Source organism: Diceros bicornis, chromosome 19 (genome assembly GCF_020826845.1).
Source record: "Diceros bicornis minor isolate mBicDic1 chromosome 19, mDicBic1.mat.cur, whole genome shotgun sequence".
In the NCBI taxonomy this organism is placed as follows: domain Eukaryota; kingdom Metazoa; phylum Chordata; class Mammalia; order Perissodactyla; family Rhinocerotidae; genus Diceros; species Diceros bicornis.
Window position 1 is genome coordinate 27,656,434 of NC_080758.1, and position 14,286 is coordinate 27,670,719.

At 56.3% G+C, this 14,286-nt stretch overlaps 2 protein-coding genes across 2 annotated transcripts; both read left to right on the forward strand.

The window, feature by feature from the left end:
- LOC131418551 (interferon regulatory factor 4-like) lies at positions 1-9,200 on the forward strand. Its single transcript, XM_058562969.1, has 8 exons — positions 1-316; positions 5,184-5,373; positions 5,681-5,778; positions 6,627-6,738; positions 6,857-6,922; positions 7,695-8,063; positions 8,685-8,803; positions 9,055-9,200. Exons 1-8 carry the CDS (start codon positions 86-88, stop codon positions 9,184-9,186), a joined length of 1,317 nt encoding a protein of 438 aa, XP_058418952.1. The 5' UTR covers positions 1-85; the 3' UTR covers positions 9,187-9,200.
- A 2,130-nt stretch (positions 9,201-11,330) lies between these two features.
- FOXS1 (forkhead box S1) lies at positions 11,331-13,034 on the forward strand. Its single transcript, XM_058562968.1, has one exon. The coding sequence runs from the start codon at positions 11,331-11,333 to the stop codon at positions 12,753-12,755; it is 1,425 nt and encodes a 474-aa protein (XP_058418951.1). The 3' UTR covers positions 12,756-13,034.
- The last annotated feature ends 1,252 nt before the right edge of the window (positions 13,035-14,286 follow it).

The following is a 14,286-nucleotide window of genomic DNA, read 5'->3' on the forward strand; positions in this document are numbered from 1 at the left end:
CCAGCCAGGTGTCCCCGCGATCCCCTTTCGCGCTGGGGTCCAGTCGCCGCGCCCGAGACCTGGCCCCCGGCGCATTACGTCCCCGATGGCCGGCGACCCCTGGCGGAGAGAGGAAGGGAAGGTCCCCGACGGCAGGCGACGCAAGGTGGGGGCCAGGGGTCCCCTGCGCCTCCGCGACTGGCTGGTGGCGCAGATCGAGAGCGGGCACTACGAGGGGTTGCGCTGGGAGGACGAGGGCAAGACCCTCTTCCGCATCCCCTGGAAGCACGCAGCCAAGCAGGGCTACCGGGCGCAGCAGGACGCGGCGCTCTTCAGGGTAAGGGGGCGGGGGACGCCCCGGGAGGGCTCTGGATGCGCATGGTCCCAGCGCCCGGACTGACCGACGCGCTGTGTGACCTCGGCCACTCGCTCGGCCCTTGGACTCAGTTGTCTCTAGGTTGAGGGTAGTGCTCTCCTAATGCGGGAGACCCTCAGACACCCTCTTAAAACGGAATCACCATGGCTGCGTGACCTGCACCATCCCCACCTCTCAGGGGGCCTCTGCTCCCTCTCCACGGGGAGATCAGAAGCCACCCATGGGAATTCCCTCCACTTCCCCGCCCCAAACCACCAAGCCCGGCAACTTGGGGACATTTTCTGTGCTTCCCAACACCAGCCCTTCTCAGGGACCTCCTCCAGGGATGCCTTCCTTTCCTCAGTCATCATTAACTTCCTCCAAACTGGCGCTCTCCCATCGACGTTTAAACTCTGAAGTCTCTCTGCTGAGCAATAAGGAACCAATCGCATAGCAGGCCGCTGCCACACCCCAAACACTGCAGCGCCTCCAGCTCTTGCTTCTCCCGCCTGCTCTCTCCTTTCACAGGGTGGAGCACCTGGAAAGGGTCTTGGTTATCAACTCCCTCACTCATAGCCCCCCAATTCCTTCTCCCTACCACCACCCCTAGTCTGGCTTCTGTCCTTCCTGCAAATGTCTCTAGTTGCCAAATCCAAGGATGCCGTCACCGTCTCCATCTTCTTTGACCTCTTGGTGGGTCTGGGCCTGGTGGACGTTCCTTCTTCCTTGAAACATCTCACTCGTTTCCAGAATATCTGCTTCCCACCCCATCCTCCACATTGCCCCCCATTTTCCTCCTACCTCCCTGGCCCCTGCTTCTCAGTCTCCACTCCGTCCCCTCCTCTTTTGCAGCTCACTCCTGGACCTCCCTCCTCATGTCCCACTCTCCCCTTTCACCACTTCAGCATGGAGCCCCAAGCCTGCTGGTCTGGCGGCTCCCAGACCCCGCAAACTCAGCACACCCTCAATACCACACTCATTAGCTCGCCCCTACAAACGTCTGTATTTCCCAAAGTGGAAGATGGCACCAGTTGCCACTCAGACCCCAGAGCCAAGCACCTGAACCCTGGCTGCTCCCCTCTCTTCCAGTCTCATTCTACTCCATCACCAAGGCCTGCTGGCTCTTCCTGTGGATTTTATCTTCAGTCCATCTACTTGGACCCATTTCCACCATCTCTCACCAGGACAGCTGCAGGGACCTCACTGAGCTCCCTGCTTCCCCCGTCCCTTAGCTCTCCCCTCAGTCCTCTGGAGGGATCTTTCTAAGTGTAAATCTTGCCATGACCCTCCACTGCTCAGAATTCTTCCATGGCTCCCCATTGCCCTTGTGATAAAGTCCTGACTCAAAGTCCTGCGTGAACTGCCCCTCGGTAGCTTCGTCTCTCTCCACTCCCTCTCCTCCCCAACTTTAGGCCTGGCCTGATAGTGCTTCCAGTTTCTAAATGCTTCATGTCTCCCGCACCATTAGACCTTTGCACATGCTCTTCCCCTGCCTGGGACACCCTCTCCTCTTCACTTTCACCTAGCCAACTCCCATCGTGCTCAGCTTAAACATCTCCTCCTCAAGAGAGCCTTCCCTGATGCATTCATTTGTTTAATGCATTTATTAAACTCTACCTCAGTGCTTCTCGCAAGTCATCCCTGATCTTTCTGCTTCCTGCATTGGAACAACTTTCCTGATGAATTTTAACTGCCTTGTATGTCTCCATCAGCAGACTCCCTCCTGCTGCTCGAGGGTGGTGACAATGAGCACAGTGTTGAACAGATGGTTGCGTGGCCTGTCTCTTAAGACTATGTGCTGTTTGGAGGAGGGAGATTGTGGGGGCTGGCCCTCCTCATCCCTCTGGCTGCTTTCACCCATCCCTCAACCCACCACTGATGCACACATGTGACTTCTTGCCTTCACACCCTCGGTGCCCTAAAGCCCATGGGATAAAGCTTGGCCTTCGAGGACGTTCATGATCCAGCTTCAGTCTGTCTCATCTTCCTTAATTCCTCTTCTCCTTTCCCCCACCACAGACAGTTGATCCTCATTATTCATGGATTCCATATTTGCAAATTTGCTTACTTGCTAAAATTTGTAATCCCCAAATCAATACTCAAGGCACCTTTGCAGCCATTCACAGACATGTTCAGAATGGCAAGAACTTTGAGTCACTGGACGTGCACATTCCTAGCTGGGGCTGAACGAGGTGATGCTCTGCCTTCTAGTTTTAGCTCTCCTACTGTAAACAAGGGTCCTTTTCACAGTCTATTTAGTGCCATGTTTTTAATATTTTTGTGCTTTTTTTTTTGATGATTTCACTGTTTAAAATGGCCCCAAGCATAGTGCTGAAGCACTGTCTAGTGTTCATAAGCACAAGAAGGCTGTGATGTGCCTTGCACATCAGAGAACACACGTGTGTTAGATAAGCTTCGTTCAGATGTGAGTTACGCTGCTGCTGGCTGTGAGTTCAGTATGAATGAATCAACGGTTTATATTAAATCAGGTGTCCTTAAACAGAAACACACACAAAACAAGGTTATGTACTGATCTGTTGACGAAAATGGTGTAACTAGAGGATCACAGGAACCCAGTCCTGTATTTTCCCTGGGACAATGGTTCAGTATTCACCAGTTCAGTGTTTGTGTAGATTTTATAGCAAGAATAAGACGAATTGACTGTCCACATACCCTCAGACACACATACCCAGCTCCGGCAACACCAGGCTGCTCACCATGCCCTGAATGCACCATGCCCTTTCACACCTCCAGGCCTTTGATCAAGCTGTTCCCCGACCAGGAACGCCACTCCACCTGGCAACTTCCTACTCACCCGTCAAGGCCCAGCTCAATTCAGTCCACAAATATTTATTGAGCGTCTCCCGTGTGCTAGGCACCACTCCAGGTGCTTGGTGACACGGCAGGGAAAAAACAAAGATCCCTCTGTCATCATGGTGATGGCATCCTGTGCCCGGCGCCCAGGTTACCTTTGAGTTAGAGTATCCTTAGTATAATGCATAGGTACTGCAATAAATGAGCACTGACTATGTACCAGGCGCTGCGCTAGGCACTTTACATAGACAGCTCACCTTACCCTCACCACAACCACATGAGGTTAGGCATTATCAGCACTTTACAGACAACAGCAAACCTGAAGGGTCTCATCACCGGCAAGTGGTACCAGCATAGGAACTGTGGCTTTTCTGTTTGGTTTCCCACCAGGCCTGGAATCTCTGAGGGTAATGACTAAATGTGATTCATCACTGCAATCCCCCCCAGCCCTGAATGTGATCAATGCAAGCAGCACATCTCCTACTGCCCTCCCCTTTGACCGCTCAGCTCTAGCCACACTGGCCTTCCTGGAATCTATCCATCTCTTCCCGCCTCAGGACCTTTGCACTTGCTATGCCTTCTACCTAGAACACCCTTCCCCCAGCTCTCTGTCAGATTCCATCCTTTTCATTCAGGCTTCAGCTCAAACGCCACTTCCTCCAAGAAGCCTTTTCTGATCACCTTCTCTAAAGTAGTCTCTCCTATTTCTTATGTATTTAGTCCCTCTACGACCACAAGCAGTCATTCTAATGTATTTAATGAATATCTTTGGTTTTCTTGCAAAGTGGGCATTGCTGTTTTGTGTGCGTTCTTGTCTCTTGCACATCATATTGTCTGCAGATCTCCTGTGGGAGTCTTACTTTTTTTCACTCAGGATCATGCTCTGAAGATCTGTTCTTGTTCTCTGCACATCTAATTTGTTGCTCCTAGATGCTTCTACACGCTGCATAGGCTCTGCAGTGGGCATCCATTATACACACACTCCCACCCGCTTTCCCACGGATGGACACAAGTTTGCTTTTCAGCACAACAAGTAATGCTGCTGTGGGGATCCTTGCCCTCGTCCCCTCAGGAGCCTCTGTGAGAATTCCTTTGGAATTGGCATTTCTGCTCATGGGGTATGTTTATACTTAATTTGACTAGGTGTGCCAGATTACTACCCAGAGGCTCTGCCCCCATTCCACGCCCACTAACAGTGTCCACATCCCCATCAACCCTTGGCATTATCCACTAGTTAAATTCTGCCTGCTTACAGGTGATATCCCATATTTTTATTTGCATTTCTCTGACACTAATGAGTTTAAGGACTTCCTCATATGCTCATGGGCTTCTGGTTTCCTCTTCTGTAAACCACCCATTCTTGTTGTTTGATAAGATTTTTTTCTTTAGAAGATACTCTCTGTTTCTTGATGATTTGCAGAAGTTCCTTGTATGTTCTAGACCTTAGCCTCTTGCGAATTTCAGACGTGATTTTTTTTGCCTGATAGTTCATGCCTTTGAAGTTTTGTTTAAGAAGGATTCTCTGCCCCTAGAAGATTTTCTCCTACATTATCTTCTTTTAATTTTACAGTTTTACCTCTTAGTTTGGTTTTTTTAATCATCTGGACTCCACTTTGTATGCGGCAATAGGTAGGGATTGAGTTTTATGGTTCTCCAGACAGCAAATCACTGCCATTATTTTATATCCCATCATCCTATTTATTTTTTATCACAATCCATAATTTGGAATATAGTTATTTCCGTTCAGCTGTTTGCAGCTGTATTCTCCCATTAGATTTGAGTTCCTTGAGAGCAGGGCTATATCTGTCTTGTTCCCAATTCAATCCCTAGCTTGAGACTGGCACATAGCAGGAACTCAAGGTATATGTGTTGGATGGAAGGAGGGCGGAAGAGAAGGAAGGATGGAGGGGCGGAGGGGCAGAGGGGCAGAGTGGCAGAGAGCAGGGTGGGAGGCAAGGCAGGCCCTCACCCCTTTGCAGGGCACCAGCCCCCTCTCCCGGGCTTCTCCTCCCCAAGTCCCCCTGCTCATCCCCAGGCCTGGGCCATATACAAGGGCAAGCACATAGAGGGCATTGACAAGGAGGACCCCTCCACCTGGAAGACACGGCTCCGCTGTGCCCTCAACAAGAGTGCCGACTTCTGTGAGGTGCATGCGCGCAGCCAGCTGGACATCTCCAACCCCTACAAGGTCTACCGGATTGTGTCCGTCGGTGCCCATGGCCCAGGTACCATCCTGCCCCTGGAGGTAGTGGCCAAGGATGGCTCTCTGGGCAACAAGGACCTCACTTTGCCCATCTGTAAAATGGGAAATGGTGGACTTACTGAGCTTAAACTCAGGGGCTGGTAAACAGAGGACACTTAGACCACCCAGGTTATCTCCCCACTTGAAAAGGAGGAGACTGAGGCCCAGAGAGAGGTGGGCCTTGCCTGAGATCACGCAGTGAGCTGGGGTACTCTTGTCTGGGACCATCTTGGTTGAGGGGGTTCCCCTTGGGGCCCAGGAAACAACAGGCTTTCTCTTGCTCCATCCAGTTACCAAGGCTTCTGCTCCCCCTGAAGAGAAGGGCATTGTGCAGAGCCAGGAGGAGCCCCCTGGAGAAGTGACGGAGCCGGCCTGCAGGACAGACCAGGTCAGTGTGTCCTTCCAGCCCCTGCAGCCTTGCCAGCTTGCTTACCTCTCCCCCAAACCACCCTTTCTATGATCTCAAGCACATTTATCTCAACCCCTCCATCAGCTCCTGCTCCCCTGTCCCCATCCCTCCCATCAGCTCCACTTCTTACCTCCATTCCATCTCCGCCACCATTTTCAGCTCCATCATTCTATTCCCTTCACCCCCATCATCTCTGTCTCCCTCACTGTTCCCATCACCTCCATCATCTTCAGCTCCATCACTCTGTCTGCATCAGCTCTATTTTCTCCAAATTCACCCCCTCTCCCCTCTCATCGCTGGGTCCATCACTCTGTCCTCACTCACCCTGTCAGATCCAGTTCCATCACTGTATTCCCTTCATCTTCATCACCCCCCTCATCTCTATCTCCATCGCTCTGTCTGTATCACCCTTATTATCTCCACCCCATCACCTCTCCCCCATCATCAATGGTGCATTGCTCTGTGCCTGTCTACCCATCAGCCTGGTCCATTCCACTGTCCCCAGTGCCCCCATCAGCATCTGTTCCATTGCTCTGTCCCCCATCTCTATCACCTCTGTTTCCCATCTCCTCATTCACTCCCAGCACTTCTCTCCCTATCACAGGAACTTCATCTCTGACACCATCACCTCCAACAACCCCATCAACTCTCTCTTTACCTCTATGGGGGGAAGAGTCTTGAGCTCTGAAACCTCGAAACCCCTATCAACCCTCAGCTGGCCTTCAGTCTGTCCAGACATCCCCCCGCCCCAGTGCGGACAGTCTGGGAACTCCTGTGGCCCACAGGTCTCCTCTCCCACCCTCATGACCCTCTCTCCCAATGCTCAGGATGGCTCCGGATTAGCCATAGAGGATAAGGACAAGGAGCAGCCCCCCAGGCTGGCCCAGCAGGGATCCCTGCCACCAGCCACCCTGCTCCGGAGCCCTTTGGCTGACCACAGTAAGGACTGGGTCTCCTCACCCACCCCTGCCTCCTCCCCAGCCTCCTCTGGGACCTTAGCCCTGGGTGGAGGGACCTAGGGTAAGGTGGCACCTGACTACTCCCCCTCCCTCCCCAGGGTACCAGGCACAGGACCCGGCACACCCCTGGAGCCCCTCGCCCCCTGAGGACTTCAACAACCCCGGTAAGAAATCTGAAGGCCTTCCCCTCTGACCACTGTGCAGCCCAGGGTTGGGGCTGGCTAGCCTCTGTCTCCCCCACAGAGCCCCAGACTCCCAAAAACAACAACAGCCAACATTTGTTGAGGACTTAGTTTACACCAAGCATCCTTCTAAGGTCTCCCCATAGCCCTGTGAGATAGATACTGTCATTATCCCCCTTTTCCAGATGCAGAAAACGGACATGGATGTTTGTTAAGAACGTTGTCCAAGGTCACTCAGCTAGTTACCCTGGGGAAGTTATTAATAGGTCACAGGTCCTAAGTGGCAGAGAGAGATTAGAATTCAAGCGCCTAGCTGCAGAGCCCACTGCCCTAACCATTGAGCATGGTACTGGCTCTTCATGCGGGAGGCTGCTGTGTTGTTGTTGTTGTCATTGTTATTATTATTATTTCTACCAGCATTAAAATATTTGCTGAGAAGAAGCTCCTAAAATCCCAGAAGCTGGGGCTGGGAGGGCCTCAGTGTCAGGCCCCCATTGCACAGATGGCTCCCAACCTTATGCTTTTGAAGCTCAACTACCAGTTCGTTTATACTGGAAGCTGCTACTATTTACCACTACCACCACCACCACCACCACTACTACTAGAACCATTACTATCAATTATTGTGAGGGAGCGCCAAAAATTCCCTAGGTGGGGCCTGGAGGACCTCGGGGTCCCCTGCCCTGTTGTTGGGGGAGGGGGGAGCGGGTGCCGCCAACGCCTGGCGCACGGGCCTGGTCTCCCCTTTCCGCAGATTGCTGGCTGCACGTGCGGCTGTTCTACGGTGCTGAGCTGGTGCGCGAAGCCACCGCGCGCACCGCCGAGGGCTGCCGTCTGAGCCCGCGGGCAGCCGCCGCCGCCGAGCGCCTGCTGGGGTCGCCACCGCGCATCGCGCAGGTTCGCTTCCCCGAGCCGCCGCCCGGCGCCCGCGTGCTGCAGCGCCTGCTGCCGCACCTGGAGCGCGGCGTGCTGCTGTGGGTGGCGCCCGAGGGCGTATTCGCCAAGCGCCTGTGCCAGGGCCGCGTGTACTGGCGCGGCCCGCTCGCCCCGCACCGCGCGCAGCCCAACAAACTGGAGCGCGAGCGCACCTGCCAGCTGCTCGACACGCGCCGCTTCCTCGCGGGTAAGAGCGCGACGGTGGGGCCGCTGGGGGCGCGGGGCAGGGTGGCTAGACACAGGGTGGGCAAAGGGACGTGGATAGAGGAGAGTGGGCACACGAGATGTGGGCGCAGGGGAACGGACTTAAGAATGCTGGGCATGGGGTGGATATCAAAACAAAGGACACGACACAGAAGCACCGGGAGTGGGAACGAATATGGGCATCAGGAGGGCTGGACACAGATATGGACATAGGCATATGGGAGGTGTAGGCACGAGGCAGGCTTGGGGCATTGGGTGTGGGGCATAAGCATAGGACTTGGGCACGTGTTGTCATAGGGTGCTAAGCATGGGGTTGACATCAGAGGCACTGGGCACAAGGTGGGCATAGGTGAGTGGTAGTGGGCATGGGGTGAGCATCAAGGCGTGATAGTGAGCATAGGGGCACAAGGCGAGGGGCATGAGCACTGGAAGTGGGCACAGATGTGGGACATGAGACAGGCATCGGGACATGGAAGTGGGCACAGGGCATGGGTACACAATGAGGGGTGGGCTTACAGGACGTGGGCATGGGATATGAGCACAAGGGGGGTACCGGGTGGGATGCCCCATCTTGGCCCAGCCCCCACAGTCTCGGTGCCCGTAGAACTACGCGCCCACCTGCAGGATGGTCGCCCGGAGCCCGAGTACCAGATCCGTCTGTGCTTTGGCGAGGAGTACCCAGGGCCCCCAGACCAGCCGGAGGAGCGGCTCATCATGGCCCACGTGAGTCACCGCCCACTCCAGAGGAGAACCACACCCTCCAGTCCCCTCTGAACGGCCCCTCACTGCTCCCTCAGTCCCAGCTCCGCCCCTGACCTGCTGTACGACCTCTGGTCTGTATGACCCTGTATGTAAAATGCGTGTGGGGAGGCGGCGGTCACTAGGGCTGTGACTTCCCACCAGAACACAGAGGGCGCGTAACGGAGATGGTTGGCTCATTGCCCGCCCCCCCCCGTCCCCCATGCCCCCCGCAGGTGGAGCCAGTCTTCGCCCGGGAGCTCGTCCTGCACTCGAAGCGCCACGGCCACGGGGCCCGGGCGGCGGGTCCCCAGCCGCGCATCCCCCGCAGCGTCACTCACCGGCTGACGCAGCTGAGTCAGCCCTAAGCGGCCGCTTCATCTTCTCGTACCCTCTATAAAGTCAGCCCCCTACAGGGTGCAGACCGCACCCCGGCCCTGCCCAAACTGAGCCAGAGGACTTGGGGCCTCCCCCCACCCATCGCCCAGGTGGGTTGGGACAGCGGAAGCCGACGGCGTCCTTCAGCCTCAGCCGCGGAGATGGAGCCCTGGAACGCGGCGCGCGGGCGGGCGGCCGGGCAGCTGGGCCTGGGGCGTCAGGCGGTAACCGAGCGCGACCTTGAGGTTCCCGGAACAGCGATGAGGTCAGAAACAAGACTTCGTCTCTCTGCTGAGAGCCCAGCATGCCTATAGCGGTTTCCTTAAAGCAGACCTTACCTGTGGTTGATGGTAAGGTTTGCTTAAAGCTGAGTTTACCAGTAATTAGATCCTCAGGGTTCTTCAGAGTGGGGCTAGCCAGTGACAGAATTGCCCCGCCTCTGAGGGGCTCTGAGTTTCCAGACCCTTCCTCCCACCTGCCACTCGTCTCTCTTCTTCTTGGGTGTGTGGTGGGGGTGGGGTCCTAAGACAGAAGACTGCGGCAACCTGGGCCTGTGGATGCTAACCACTGAACCACCAGCACTGGTAGATACTGTCATTGGAGAAACTGAGGCAGGCCCCCAAACAGGGCCCTAAGGCAGAAGCCAAGTTGGGAACCAAGAGTCCAACCATCCCCAAGCCCCGCCCATCTTTGCAAACCATACGTTGAGGGAGTCCTTGAGACTTGGGAGGGAGCACCTCCACCAGGAAGGCAGTTGACCCTGCCTTGTCAGGAGAGTCACTGTTTTCCACTCCAGAAATCAGACCTTTTTTCCTTTTCTGATTTCTGACTTTATTTATAAGAATCCTCTTACAGATGGCAGCTTAATAAATCTTTTAGTGATACAATAATAAGCCACTTTTATGGGGGGAAACTGTATGATTCAACAAAGACCAGAAGTCAATCAGATCACTGTTCTTTTAATTTGTTCAACAACTGTTTATTGAGCATCTGCTCTGTTCCAGGCCAATGCTAGACACTGAACTTAGAGCAAAACAGCGTGGTCCCTACTCTCTTGGGGTTCACAGCCTGTTTTCCAGTGGGGGCCCAGTGACTGTTCTCTACCCCTGCCCCTCACAGAAAGGGTGGTGGTAAGGAGTTACAGACTCCTGGGTTGAAATCTCAGCTTTGTCACTCACTAGCTGTGTGACCTCAGGCAAGTCACTTAACTTCTCTGAGCCTCAAATTTCTCATCCATTCAAAAGAAGCTGTGAAGGCCTCTGGAGCAGGATTGGTCTGAGAAGTAAATGTAGGGAGGGGATGGGAGCTGGCCTGGCATGGAGAGTAGCACACGGTAGGTGCCCACTGACTTGGTTACTTGTGGGTTCGAGAGCATGGAGGAGGCTGCCCCATCCTTCAGAAGGTCTGACTGTCTGCCCTGGGCTTCGCTGCACCCCTAGCCCAAGGCTTCAGCTGGCGGGGGGGGGGGGGGGAGCTCAGTTCAGAGTGACAGTCCAAACCCCTAGTCTGTGCTAGGGAATCTGCGGCTCAGCCAGGGTCAGGGCCTCGCTTGAGACGCGTCTGGTGAGGATGGATGCCTCTGCCTAGATGTCTATCCTCCCCACACCAGTCACTAGAGGGCGCTGGGGGCTCAGCAGACAGAGTGTGGGCGCCCTCATCACCATCCCAGGCACCCCTCCCAGCTTACACGCTTACATCCCAGGCCTAGGAGGGCAGGAATAGTGTGACCTCGAGGGCTCTGCACTGCGGGGAGGAGAAAGTAGACCGGAGGCCTGGGAGGAGGAGGAGGAGGGGAGGAACAGGGAACTAGAGGTGGGGACTGGAGAGGTCCCTGGGGCCTTTCTCACGGGGACTCCCAGTTCCCCAGCTCAGCCACTTAGAGTCCACCCCTCCTGAGTGTGTCTCTCTGCCCTCTCTTGTGTCTGTATCTGTGTCTCTCTATCTCCCTCTTTCTCTCTGTCTCTGTAGATTTCATTTCTCTCTTTCAGTGAGTCTAACTTTTTCTGTGTGTGTGTGTGTGTGTGTGTGTGTGTATCTGGGTGCTGTGTGTCTCTATTTTTTCTGTCTCTGTCTTATTTTTGTCTCTCTCTCTCCCTCTCTCCCTCTCTCTCTCTCTGTTCCTATCTCTCTTGTTATGTCTCTACCTCTCTCTGTCTCTGTCTCTCTGTCTTTTTTTCACTGCCTCTTTCTCTTTACATCTCTGCCACTGTCTCTTTTTGTTTCTGTCTCTGTCTCGCTCGGTTTCACATCCTGTCACTCCCTAGCCACCACCACCCGGCACATGTGGGCTGAGGGTCTCAGTCCCTTCCCTCCCATCTCCTCACCCCTGGCAGCTGCTCACAGCTTCCCAATCCTGGCCTCTCCTGCCCGCCCCTCTTGGGCCTTGGAGGAGGGGGGCAAAGGAGGAAGGGAGGGCAGCCTGGTGGGCCCACCCCTTTTTGCCTTTCCAGGCTGGGAGGCTGGGCCAGTGGGCCTTTTAACCAGCCCTGGCAGGCTGTGCCGGACACCAGCCCTGGACGCCGTGCCTGGCCCCTGTGGTCCCGCCAGCCCGGCCAGCCCGGCCAGCATGCAGCAGCAGCCCCCACCCGGGCCCCTGGCCCCTGCTGCCGAGCCGACCAAGCCGCCCTACAGCTACATAGCCCTGATAGCCATGGCCATCCAGAGCTCCCCGGGGCAGCGGGCCACCCTCAGCGGCATCTACCGCTACATCATGGGCCGCTTTGCCTTCTACCGCCACAACCGGCCCGGCTGGCAGAACAGCATCCGCCACAACCTGTCGCTCAACGAGTGCTTTGTCAAGGTGCCCCGCGATGACCGAAAGCCAGGCAAGGGCAGCTACTGGACGCTGGACCCTGACTGCCACGACATGTTCGAGCACGGCAGCTTCCTGCGCCGCCGCCGCCGCTTCACCCGGCGGGCAGGTGCCGAGGGCGCCAAGGGCCCCGCCAAGGCACGCCGTGGACCCCTCAGAGTGACAAACCAGGACCCAGGAGTCCCCGACGCCACGACTGGCAGGCAGTGCCCGTTCCCGCCAGAGCTGCCAGAGCCCAAGGGCCTAAGCTTTGGGGGTCTGGTGGGGGCCTTGCCAGCCAGCATGTGCCCGGCAATGACCGATGCCAGGCCTCGGCCACCCGCGGAGCCCAAAGAGATGCTCACACCCAAGCCTGCCGGCCCAGGGGAGTTCCCCGTGGCCACCTCGTCTTCCCCATGCCCAGCATTTGGCTTTCCTGCTGGCTTCTCTGAGGCTGAGGGTTTTAGCAAGGCTCCTACGCCCATCTTGCCCCCCGAGGCGGGCATTGGGAGCAGCTACCAGTGCCGGCTGCAGGCACTGAATTTCTGCATGGGGCCTGACTCAGGCCTTGAGCACCTCTTGGCCTCAGCGGCCCCCTCCCCTGCACCACCCACCCCTCCAGCCTCACTCCGGGCCCCACTGCCCCTGCCGGCTGACCCCAAGGAACCCTGGGTTGCAGGCAGCTTCCCTGTCCAGGGAGGATCTGGCTACCCGTTGGGGCTGACCCCCTGCCTATACCGGACACCAGGAATGTTCTTCTTTGAGTGAAGCCAGCCTGACCTCGGGCATCCCTGCAGGGCGCCTGCCAACTACACCCTCCAGGCTGAGCCTGCCTCTAGGATCTGGGGAGCTCTCACAGGACCCAGGCCTACAAGCCAATGACAGCTGGAAGAGGAAGCCAAGACTGGAGTGATGAACATTCGGCCAGCCCCCAGGGCCTCCGGACAGACTTGGGGGTGAGGGGATGCGGGGCCCACTTGAGATTTAGCATGTGGCTCTCGGGGCCAATAAAGCCAGTGTGATGATGAGGGTCAGCTTGCTGGATGGTTGGGGGCTGAGGGCCGCAAGCCTGGTTCCGTGTGGGGTGGCTGTGGCTGTGGGGTTGTGTGGCAGGGGTGGAGGACCCCGGATGGAAGTGTCCCCTTGAGGCCTCCTCCTGCTGGGGACTTTCTTAGGGAGTTTCCCAAGAAGGCAGAGGAATGGGGGAGAGAGGAGGGATGCAGCCAAGAGAGATACCAGGCAGAGGGTGAGGCTGGGCTGGCTGGAGGGGCTGACTCTGTGACCCAGCAGTCCCCGGTAGGAGCAGTCGTAGTAACTGGGATCATGCATGGCATTTATTCTGTCCTGGGCTTGTAGATATCCACTCACTGAATCCTGTGTGGTGCAGAATGTTATCCCCGTTTTACAGTGGTGGAAACTGAGGCTCAGAGAGTTTGGGGTCCCCTAGCTCCAAATCCAGATGGCGGGTGACTGGCAGAGAGGAAATCAGAACCAGGTCTGTGTGGCTCTACCCCCGGCCCCAGCCCTGCAGTTTGAGTGAGGGTGCAGGGGAGACACACAGAGTAGGAGCAGAGCTGGTGGTGACCCCCAGAGGGGGCGGGCTTTTTTGGAATCCTGGAACTCATCACCCCTACACAGACCGAGAACCCAAGGCTGGAAAGGCAGGCACCAATCCCCTTGTCTGGATTTCCCACACAGAACAGGGACCTCCCTGAGCCCCCAGCTCTCTGAGGTCTCCTGGTGACTCTTGAAGAGAGCATATCTCTCACAGGGGAAGGGGGGGTGGCTGTCCTGGGTACAGATCAGAAGTGACTGAGCCCTGACCTTTGGCCTCCTCTAGCTCCTCCCTGGATGGAAGCAGGAGAAATGGGTGTATTCATGGCCTCCATCAGAGGAACAGACTTAGGGACCTGAAACTTCACTGTCCTTGCACCCTCCAGTGCCAGAATTGCTGAGGCAAATGGCTTCGTTCTGGAGCCTCGGTCCCCCGATCTGGATCATATATATAGGGAGAGAAGAGAGGGGCCAGTGACACTGGGGGAACCCCCTTTCTTGTCTTTGGTGTGGGGACCTGGAGGGTCTTATGTCCCACAAGGTGACACCCAGGGGGCTGGAGACCCCTTTGTCAGGCAGGCAGCCCAGTCCCCTCCAGAGGCCCTCTTTCGGGCAGGCGGCCACACTGACTTCAGTCTCTGCTGCTCCCTCCTCCCTCGGCACGTCCCCTGGGGCCTGGGAGGAAGCGAGCCCGGCTGGACAGCCCCAACTAACTGTCTGGTTCCCACAGACTCCAGAGCCGGGG